This window comes from Carassius auratus, chromosome 31 (genome assembly GCF_003368295.1).
Source record: "Carassius auratus strain Wakin chromosome 31, ASM336829v1, whole genome shotgun sequence".
Taxonomy (NCBI): Eukaryota; Metazoa; Chordata; class Actinopteri; order Cypriniformes; family Cyprinidae; genus Carassius; species Carassius auratus.
This window is the reverse complement of record NC_039273.1, coordinates 21,059,463-21,070,924: the sequence shown is the minus strand read 5'-3', so window position 1 is coordinate 21,070,924 and position 11,462 is coordinate 21,059,463. Positions and strand designations below refer to the sequence as shown.

Sequence of the window (11,462 nt, the reverse complement as noted above, 5' to 3'; positions counted from 1 at the left end):
TTTAGGAGTCTGGGACAACAGTGAGAGAGAGACAAGTAGAATGGTGAGGGGGTTCTCTTCTTAATTGCAGACCCTAATGAGAGCTAATTCATTAATTCATTCTGACCAAATCAATTAAGTAGTGGGTTAAGTAGGGGTGGTTTTTCTCAAAGCTATTCCCTGTGTAAAGGGAAACAAACACAAACAGGAGAATGAGCCGGATGCTTATTATTGTGCATGCATCATATCACCAGACCCTGCATTCCCTGCTGACTGTGGCTAATTCTAATTAAGACTAATGAAAGTCTCATTTATGAGAAAGCCTGAGACAGGTATGCAAACATTCAGGGTGGCTATGGCTCGCATGATAATGACCTCAGAACCACTTGTTAATTTAAGACCTGCCTCCTTAGCAATTAAGGCTCCCTGACACACCACAATTCTGTGTGTGCGTGTGTCTGGGTGACTAGATTATGCCTGAGATCTTTATTCTGTTCCCCAGTCAAACACCTAAAATCCTAATGATCCAACTGAGAAACAAACTATATTTGAAATTTGATCTCTCTCTCTCTCTCTCTCTCACACACACACACACACACACACACACACACACACACACTTAATAATAATCTTATAATGCCATATGTAGATAAGAACCACTCTTTGTGCATTAAGAAAATAAATATATCCATAATACAATAGAAAAATGAGATATTGTTGCAAGTATTTTTGCACGGTGTTTGTTTTACGTCATGTAATTGTGCAGCCCGTGTATGGCAGGCCATTTTAACATTTAAAACTTTGTTTTGACTATCCATAAATATAATTTCGGATAGTCACATTTGTAATTCTAGATATCTATATTGCAATTATGACTCGTCGTAATTGGAATTAAGATATCTACAAAGTGATTATGACTAGTCATAATATGCATTGAAGATATCTACAATGCTATTACGACTAGTCATAATCTTACATTGAAAAATATTTTCGGATATCTTCAATTGAGTTTTGACTAGTCGCAATTCCAATTCAAGATATCTTTAAATATGATTTGCCTACTAAAAACTGTAATTAAAGATATCTCAAATTACAATTGCATCGAGGTACTCTCATGAATGCGCGTCATTATTTTTGTTTTCTTTGCATACAAAAAAATATTCTTGTAGCTTTGTAACATTACTGTTGAACTACTGATTAAACATGGACTGGTTTAATGATGTCCTTACTACCTTTCTGGGCCTTGAATGTGTGAGTTACATTGTTGTCTATGCAGGGTCAGAAAGCTCTCGGATTTCATCAGAAATATCTTAATTTTTGTTCCAAAGATGAACTAAGGTCGGGGTTTGGAACAACATGACGGTTAATAGCAGTAATTAATAATTAATACATTTTTAGGTGAACTATTTCTTTAAGTCACTTTTGCCAGCCTACCTGATATCCTTGTTGATTCAAAAGAGCACATTTTAATAGAAAATCTGCCTTCAAATGCCTTACCCATGTTCCTGAAATTATAACTAAATAAATAATCAATAAAAAATACTACAGTAATCAAATAAATAGTTTGTTGTACTGCAGCCATTATATATATTTATGATTTATTTTTAAATGCATACCATAAATGAGGAAATGATGGACTTTAGAAGTTATTACTTTTATCACATGCTTGTTTTGTCATCATTTCCTCTTTATTTTGTACACAGGTGGTTTGTCAGTGGCTTTGCACAGGTGTTGTTTTCAGACCCAAGTGAATTGCATTAATATCAGAGCAGCTGGTGATATAAAAGACCTTCTCATTTATAAGTTGTAGTCTGATATCAGCTCCCTCAAGTCTCTGAATATCTCATCTGTTCTTGTAATAAAACACACACACACAGATATACATCTCCTAAAGGCCTTTACTGTATGTAGTTTCACAGTCTTATGATTATTATAATCACACGTATGATTATGAGTATCTTCTCAGTGTGGTCATATTCTTTAGTGAACTCCTCTCTTCTTATTTCTTATCCTGCAGGTTTCATTACAACCTGTTCTTATCCTCTCACAACCTTGCCACAACACAGGGCACCGGGTCGCATGTCAGTCAGATTTGTACCAGATTATTTTCCACAATTAATGGCTGTTTGGGCTGTAGGGGTCAGCGAAAGTAGACAACCCCCACAAAGCTATGGCAAACACTGAAAATTAGGAGCAGAGGACTTTAACGCTGTCATTCATATCTCCAGATGACCTTTAGTGAGGCTTCGTTTCTTCTCCTCTATTTGCAGGAACTGGAGGAAAAGGTCTAATTGGTTTTCATCCCCTTTTTTAAGATTGGAGAGTGCTGTCAGCAGGGTCAGGCAGTGTCATCGTAGGTAGACAACATGCAGGACTTTTCTCATTGTCATTGAGTGGTGATGATGATGACCAATATACCTGTGTCCCGTCCTGGAATTACTAAACTGGGAACAAAGTCTATTCAAGGCTATTATTTACATATTAACATGATGGGGTTTAAGGGCCTAGACAAAGTTAATCAGGTTCATGTCAATTAGGTTTTTAAAAGGTTACAAAGGTTTGAAAACATATTAAAAGAAGAGATGAAAGATGTTTTTCTTATGATGTTTATATGAATGTGTGTTTAATCTGTATGTATACTACCAGACATAAGTGTATATATAATTAATCACTAATTAATAAATTTTTAACGTTTATTGATAAAGCATCTTATACTTATCAAGGCTGCATTTAAAAAAAATATTATTATAAATTACAGTAAAAAATATAGTGTAAATATTTTTACAATTTAAATGAACTCTTTTATATTGGAAAATACTCTAAAATATTTATCCTATTATATCTGATGGCAAAGCAGAATTTTCAGTATAGCCATTAATAAAAATAAAAATAAACTTCTACAAGGATGCATCAAACTGCTCAAAAGCAAAAGTGACAGTAGAGACATTTGCAATGTTACAAATGATTTCATGTTCAATTAAGTGATCAGATCCTTTGAACTTTCTAATCACAAAATCCTGAAAAAATATACATATTTATAAAAATATTAAACAGCAAAAACTAATTTTTTTTATTGATGTCATGAAGAACCATTATATATAACTGAGCAACAAAATAACTGATTATTATATATAAAATGAACATATTAGAATGATTCTGAAGGATCATGTGACACTAAAGACTGGAGTAATTATGCTGCAAATTGAGCTTTGACATCACATGAATCAATGACATTTTAGTATATTTAAAAAAATCAAGAAGCATTTAAAAAAATCACAATTATTCAGTGTATTAGTAAAAGACTGACATTTGTGTTTGTGGTGTATGTGCATATCAGTGCATTGGAGTAAGGTATATATATGTGTGTGTGTGTGTGTGTGTCAGCAGCACTGTATGCAGTGTGGGGGTGTTGCAGACAGAGAGGTGTGCCTGGCTATTGGGATTGTTGACAATTGACCTTTAGTGCAGTCAGTGTGCTTTCAGCTGCATACTGAGAAATGGCATGACGGCACACTGTCTCTGCTCAGGATGCCAAAGCCTCTGTGATCGTGTGTGTGTGTGTGTGTGTGTGTGAGAGAGAGAGAGAGAGAGAGAGAGAGTGTGTGTGTGTGTGTGTGTGTGAGAGAGAGAGAGAGAGAGAGAGGCTGGGTCAGGAAAAGATTGGGTAACCAAAGAATATGTTATTTCAGAAATCAAAAGTGTTTAAACAGTTTCATTAATACTTTAAATTGCATAAAATAACTTCAAATCATACTCATACAAAATGGAAGGTGCATTGAGAATTGGCAGAATTTCCAGAAGCTCTCAGAACGCACCACACCGGGTTTGATGTCAATGATGACAAATCATTGCTTCTTGCATTTTAACATAAATTGATTTGTTTTTTATATTAATTACTATTTTTAAGCAAAAAAATGAAATTTAAGAGCAATGGCTGGAGATTACACATGATTTATATTTCAGTCTGTTCAAATACAAAGCTATTATAGAGCATTTAAAGACTTTGTTAGTCATATGGACTACATTTATTGTGCCATTGTGGTGCTTGACACTACATACTTTTTTGTTTTGTTTTATGAAAAAGATCAGTTTAAAGCCATCCTGCACAATACCCTCCTTTTGTAATATAAAAGTTCAAACACAATGTGAGAGTGAATGGATTATTTTAATTTATTGAATTTAATTAAAGTCTAAACAAATTTTAATGTTTGGAAGACGTCGCTTACTCTTACCAAGGCTGCATTTACTTGAGCAAAAATAGTGATATTGTAAAGGATTATTTTTTAAGTTATATATTTCAAGCATATCTTTTAAAATGTAATTCATGGAAAGCCCAGCAGCCATTACTGAAGTTTTTAATGTCACATGATCCTTCAGAAATCATTTTAATATGCTGATTTGGTCCTTAGGAAACACTTCATTATTATCAGTGTAAAACAGGGATACTTTTTTTCAGGATCAAAAGAACAGCATTTATTTGAAACATAACTTTTGCAGAATTATAAATGTCTTTATTACTTTCTTTTTAGCAATTTAATGTCCTTGCCATTTCAGTGCAACACCTAACATATGAAATATTATTTTCCTCACTATTCTAAAAAAAAGTTACCGTAGGGTAAATCAATAGTATTCCAAATTTGTATTTACATATTAATAATATGAATGTTCTATTCTGTTAAATACAGTATATGAAACATCTTTAATTGACCCAATCAGAAATGTCACTGTTAGTTTGTCAACATAATATTTTCTCTCTGTTTATTGGATATATAATATAAAACTGTATTTACATTGTAATGGATGAATCTTTTCTCTCTCTCCGTCCAGTGTCACATATACGTGGGTCTGAAGACTGTCTGACTCATCAGCCTCAAACCAATAGAGACACATATCTATTCACACTGCAACAAAAACACCACAGAGATCTTGCATTGATAGCAGAGCAACACAAAGATATCTCTAGCAAAATCTTGGAAAGACTGGCAAATTCCTCCACATCCCACAACACTTTGTTTCATTGCTGTGCATCACCTCGTTGGCATGCCGACACAGGGAATCCTCCAGTCACTGCCAGTAACACAGCTCCTCCACAGACACACTGTCAGTAAAATAGAGGACACATGGAACCGACAGCTTCTGGGCTTAAAATCAACATGTGGACACTGCAATTCCAGTGTTTGGGACAGCTTCTCTAAATGTCCATGAATCTATCAAGTATCATTATCATATTGTTGGTAAAAACGTAATTCAATTTTTACTTAAAAAAATATAGATATTTTATGTAAAAAACAAAAAAACCCAAAAAACAGCTTTACAGGGTTAAACAGGGAAAAAGGTGCTGTTAATGCAAGAGGACAATAGAAAACAGTCAGTTTATCAGTTAAAAGTTCAGTTCTCTTCCAGTACTGTCTGTGCAGTCAAGTCAACAATGTTGCCAGAAATTGTGTCGTCAAAACAAAATTCCATCTGTGACAGAAATGGAAAAAAAAGAGAAGAAAATCCTTGGGAGAAACCAGGCTCAGTTGGGGGGGGGGCAGCTCTCCTCTATGAGTTTGTTTCTTCATCGGAACAGATTTGGAGAAACTTAGCATTACATGACTTGCTCGCCAAATGGTCAATGGCAGTGAATGGGTGCCATCAGAATGAGAGTCCAAACGGCTTATAAAAACATCACAGTAATCCAATCCACAACTCCAGTCCATCTTGTGAAGTGAATAGCTGCATGTTTGTAAAAACTTAACTTCAAACCATGGCTTCCGCTAAAATATGAGTCCTCTATCCAAAATATTGCTTTCTCCAAGGAAAAAGTTGTCTCGCCTGAATCAGGAGAAAAATATGCACAGAACAAGCACTGTTTATAAGCAAAAAAAAAAAAAAAAAAAAGTCCAAAATTGGTCCTGAACAAATGTGACCCTGGTGCACAAAACCAGTGTTAAGTTGCTGGCAATAGCCAAAAATACATTGAATGGGTCAGAATCATAGATTTATATTTATAGATTTTATGCCAAAAATCATTAGGATATTAAATGAAGATCATGTTCCATTAGGATATTTTGTACATTTACTACTGTAAATATAGTAAAACTTAGTTTTTGATTAGTAATATTCATTGCTAAGAACTTCACTTGGACAACTTTAAAGCTGATTTTCTCAGTATTATAATTTTTGTACACCCTCAGATTCCAGATTTTCAAACAGTTGTATCTCGACCAAATATTGCCCTACCCTAATAAACCATACAATGGAAAGCTTATTATTTCAGCTTTCAGATTATGTAAAAAAAATGGACCCTTATGACTTGTTTTGTGGTCCAGGGTCACAAATGTCAATGTATTTTGATGAGAGAGGACAACAGGAGATGGACTTCTTTACTAAAGGAAGTGTTATTGTGGATTATGGACTCTTTCACAGCAGAAGATCCATTGGTGAGCAAGTGATGTAATGCAAAATTTCTCAAAATCTTTTGGATGGCCTGAAGTTAAGTCCTTTTTCAGCAGATATTAATATTTGAACTATTCCATTAATGTTATTGTATTATGAAGCTTCAGCCTTTAGTTTAACTGTGGCCCACCTATAACCTTAAAGGGATAGTGCAGCCAAAAATTTTAATTCTGTCATCAATTACTCACCCACATGCTGTTCCAAACCTGCACGCACAAGAGAAGATATTTTGAAGAATGTCGGGAGGGGACATCACAAGCTTCAACTAGCACAAAAGTTATGTGAGAATAACAATGACAGTCACTCACAAAATAAAGGCACGTCCAAACAATGCAGATTGCAACCAGACATATTTAATTACAGAATTGTGTTTCTCAGGCTTTGATTTTTTATACATTTTTATCATAAAATAAGATTATTTTTTTTCCAATTAGGATCAAGCTGAATTACATCCCGTCAGGAAAAACATTAAATTAGTTGAACTGCTTCGTTTCTCCATCTTTTTCAAACCTGTCAATCAACACTGATCCTCCAAGATCTATGACAATCTCTATGGTCTTTTTTAGCGTAGAAAAACCCAAATATATCATGATATCCCTAACAAGGTCATTGCATGATAATAACAAACCAAAACAGATTATGAATTCTGAGCAATCTCATTGTACAAAACACATTTCTCTTAAACCATCATGGTTTAAGTATCCTTAAAGTTAAACCACAAAAATAAGTAGTCAAGTAAAAGATTACACTCTTTTAGTGTGTCTAACTGTGCGTTTCGACATGCAAAGTTAATTAAGTGTCTTTTTAAAGTTAAAGTTCCCCCAAAAATTTAAACTGTAGAACATAAAAGAAGACATTTAAAGACATGTTTCACTGCTTCTTTTCAGTTTTCCATATGATGGAAGTCAATGGTAACTAAAACTAGTTTGATTGCCACCATTCTTTAAAATATCTTCTTTTACGATCTGTAAGTCATAGAAAGTTTGGAACTACATGAGGGTTAGTAAATGACAGAATTGTAATTTTGGGGTGAACTATCCCTTTAAGAAGCAAGGCACATTAAGTACATTCCCTGCTGTGCTCTACATAAAAATGTACAGTTATAATATTCCCTTATTATTTCATGACAAATGAATAATCAATTACTTTTACAGGCAAGACTGTATAGGAAACATATTAAAGTGGAGTTCCAATTGTTCATGAATTTGAATAAGGTATAAAATGTTCAACATTCAAACAAGAGCCCTTACATTTCATTATAATATAACTGATCTGTAAACAGTAAAACAACTGTATACTTAATCACATCACATTAATTAAAAACAAGAGAGTATGAGGGAAATTATAGATTTTGTATACATTTGAAATTATTAAGATACAACAACAACACAAAAACACATTAAAGTAGTTCAGAACAGTTACAATGAAGCAGTATGCAGTGCAGTATAAATCTGTGAAATTCATATATAGTGCATTATTTATCTCAGAAGACACCAGGAGCCCTTAAATCTCACCTCATTGTATTCAGCAGCAAATAATCTACATTAAAAAAAATGGCACAACACAAAGCTCACTGGATAAAGCTGCTCAGAGAATCAATATATTCGTGCTTACCAGGTCACATGGCACTGCATGCATTAGATAAACAATAAAGATTCTAGAATAGTATGCTTTGAAATATTTATAAAGAATATACTCTGCTCTAATATCTTTTTTAATTGAAATAAATGTAAATAAGCATGCTAAAGCAAAACAAAAACAAAGATTGTAGTCAAAGGCAGCCAGCTGGAGAGGATGTGCTTGTGATCTGACCAGCGTGGGCACAGCACTTTTTGCTGTTTATCCAACTTTGTGGTGAGAGCTGTTGTCTGGTGAATGTTCTGGTTTGTAGTTGGGATTCAAACGCCGCCTCCACTGCGGTCAACTGAGACAGGTCCTCTCAGATCCAAGCCCTCCTCGGCCGTCTTCATCAAGATAGCCAGACGACTGTCAGAGATTTGGCCTCTCTGGACCGCACACATGAGCTGAACCAATCAGAGAGCAAAACAAATGCATAATCACTACCTAGCATAATAGTTACAGCCACATTATAACTATTAAGCTTTATGCACACCAAGGATGAATTTATTTGTTCAAAAATATAATAAAAAACATTAATATTGTGAAATATAGCAATAAAAAGTTTTTGTATTTTAATATATTTTAAAATACAATTTATTTCTATGGTGGTAAAGCTGAATTTCCATTAGCCATTAGGCCTACTACAGTCTTTAGTGTCACATGGTCCTTCAGAAATCATTCTAAAAGGCTGATTTGATCGTATGCATCATATGCATTCTTTGACGAACAGAAAGGTCAAAAGAACAGTGTTCTGTCACTTTTGATCAATTTTCTTTTTTCAGAAAACTAAAAATGGCCCCAAACTTTTTCATCAAATGTAATCTTGATCCACTACTTTGCTGATCTCACATGACTGGAACTAGCTGTCCAAAGACAGTACCAATATGGCCTCGAGTGAGCTGACCTGACTTCAGCGGACTTTGGTTAAAGCCTGGGCTAGCTATTTAAAGGTGGTTTAAAATGTATATGGTAATCTAGGTTCAGTCTGACATTTCAGAGCGATTAATCACTGTGAACCAGTCGGCTTGTGACAAAACATGGATGTAGTGACATGAAGATAACAAGCACTTTTAATTTTGAGGTTTTCCCACCTACAATTACAAATCTGACATGAAACCAGAGCGACAACCAAGACAGCCTGTAGTCTATAAAAAGCTATTTTTTACAGCTTCTAAGGGTTCATACTATACCTGTAAGAACTCATCCAGTTCCACCTGTCCGTTTTTGTTGAGGTCCACCTCGTTGAGGATCTCATGGAGGGCATTCTCATCTATATGAATGCTGAGTTTCTGAAAAAACACAAATCAGCGACAGAATCAGTATCTAATAGACATTAGACTGAGGCTTAACAAAAATGTTAAGGACTGCATATAAATCAAAGATAATGAAAGCTGAGGGAATGACAGCTAATAAGCAATTCACAAGGGGAATTATTTAAATCTTATTCTTTGGTAATAAATACAAACACATACTTCAATCTTGTGAAACTGCTGCTATCTGTTCTGCACATCACTCACATTGAAAACAAATTGTGGTCAAGCATATTTTTAGCACCCCAGAATGCGCTTTCACCTACACATTTGTATTTTTGTTTTTATATTTAAAACCATTTGGTAACCAAACAGTTAACAGTAGCCACTGACTTCCATAGCATTCCCTTTACCATAGACATTCTTCAAAATATCTTCTTTTGGGATCAGCGGAAGACAGAAACTCATACAGGTTTGGAACAACATGAGGGTGAGTGCACAATGACAGTATTTTCATTTTTGGGTAAACTGTCTCTTTTAAGTACAAGGTCATCTTGCAGTCTTGCACCTTGTGACAATCCAAAAGTAATGAAAATGAATTCAAATGAAGTGACATAAAAAGAGAAAATCCCCTAATCTCTTCAACTTCACCTAACCCGATGAACTACGTGTAAAACATTTTACATGATGTTAGTTCAAGAAATCTTCACTAACATTATGGACTCCAGGGGAAAACAATAGGGTTGTAATGGCTGCTTAGAACAAATAGTAATAGTATATTTTTGCAATCTAAAATATTAAGAAAGTTCAGTTGTAATTGTAAGAGACTGTAACTGTATGAGATTATACCTCACCTCTAGGACTTGCTGGACATCCACTGTTGTGATAAAGCCTTTACTCTCCTTATCAAATTTGTAAAAGCGCTTCTTATACCTGTCAATCATAATAATGACAATATTAAAAGAGTCAGAGATACAGGATCTTGTTTACACTCACACACTCATCCTGTACCTCGCTATCTCTTGGGCTGTGAGGGAGATCTCTGTTGTCTTGCTGAGCTGCTCAGAGCGAGCTTTATAACCCATCTCCAGGTGCAGGAACTTCTTTGCTGCCTCCAACTCTTCCTACACACACACACAACACACACACACAACACACACACACACACAACACACACACAACACACACACACACACACACACACACACACACACACACACACACACACACAGACTGAATAACTTTCCAAAGGTTAGAAACAAGTGAATAAAATGAATCTTTGATCAAAAAATTTTTTTCTGATCATAACAGCAGCACATTTCAGCAAAGGTGATTTTGTAAACCTATTACAGTATAATGCATGCTTTGCATTTACATAAAAGTCTACATGGCACAGAAATAAGTTAATAAATAGATAAATACTGGTCAGATAGATGGTGAAATATGGTCAAATAAAGAAAAATTACAGGTATTTTATCCTAAAGAAAAAACCTTTATTTTTTTCTAACTATTCTCAACAGGCTGCCACATATATTCACGTTAAACTGCAAAACGAAAAAGAAAAAAAATTATGTTTTTCATTTTGTTGAAGGCATTTACATGTCATTAAGCAATAAATAAATAAATAAAACAATCTAATTGTAAGAGTCAGATAGAAGATGAAATACGGTCATATAAAAGTAAATTACAGGATTTCTTTCCTGAATAGCCGACCCTTTAAAAAAACTAAATTCAATTTTTTTCTGTGTTCTACTCAAAAATCGGCCTAATGTCTCATAAGTCTAAAAAAAAAAAAAAAAAAGTACACAAAAAAAGGGTTTGCGTTAAGTTGTTGTATCATTACATGTCTGAAGAAGGTATTTACATAGAAGTCTTAAAGGTACAGCAATAAAAAACATTATTTGATTCATTAATTAATTAATTAATTAAAATAAACTACATTCAAGAGGTCAGACAGAATGTGAAATAGAGTCATATAAAAATACATTGTTTTTTTTTCTCAGGGGGATATATATGCTAAAAATCTAATTAAAACTAAAAAAAAATAAAAATAATGTAAATAAAACAAAGATTACTGGAGCATGTTTTATTAGAAAATACCAGTAAAGGCTACAAGTTAATGCTGATATATATATATATATATATATATATATATATATATATATATATATA

At 33.9% G+C, this 11,462-nt stretch overlaps 1 protein-coding gene across 2 annotated transcripts in view; it reads right to left on the bottom strand.

Annotated features, from left to right (window-relative positions):
• Positions 1 to 6,753: 6,753 nt before the first annotated feature.
• gpd2 (glycerol-3-phosphate dehydrogenase 2 (mitochondrial)) overlaps positions 6,754 to 11,462 on the bottom strand; it is a 28,057-nt gene continuing 23,348 nt past the window's right edge. For both annotated transcript variants that reach the window (XM_026214120.1, XM_026214121.1), the window contains 4 exons: positions 10,302 to 10,414; positions 10,145 to 10,223; positions 9,231 to 9,329; positions 6,754 to 8,444 (listed from right to left, as the gene is read on the bottom strand). In XM_026214120.1, coding sequence (XP_026069905.1) covers positions 8,319 to 8,444; positions 9,231 to 9,329; positions 10,145 to 10,223; positions 10,302 to 10,414 — 417 coding nt within the window. In that variant the 3' untranslated portion in view covers positions 6,754 to 8,318. The remainder of the gene's footprint in view (positions 8,445 to 9,230; positions 9,330 to 10,144; positions 10,224 to 10,301; positions 10,415 to 11,462) is intronic.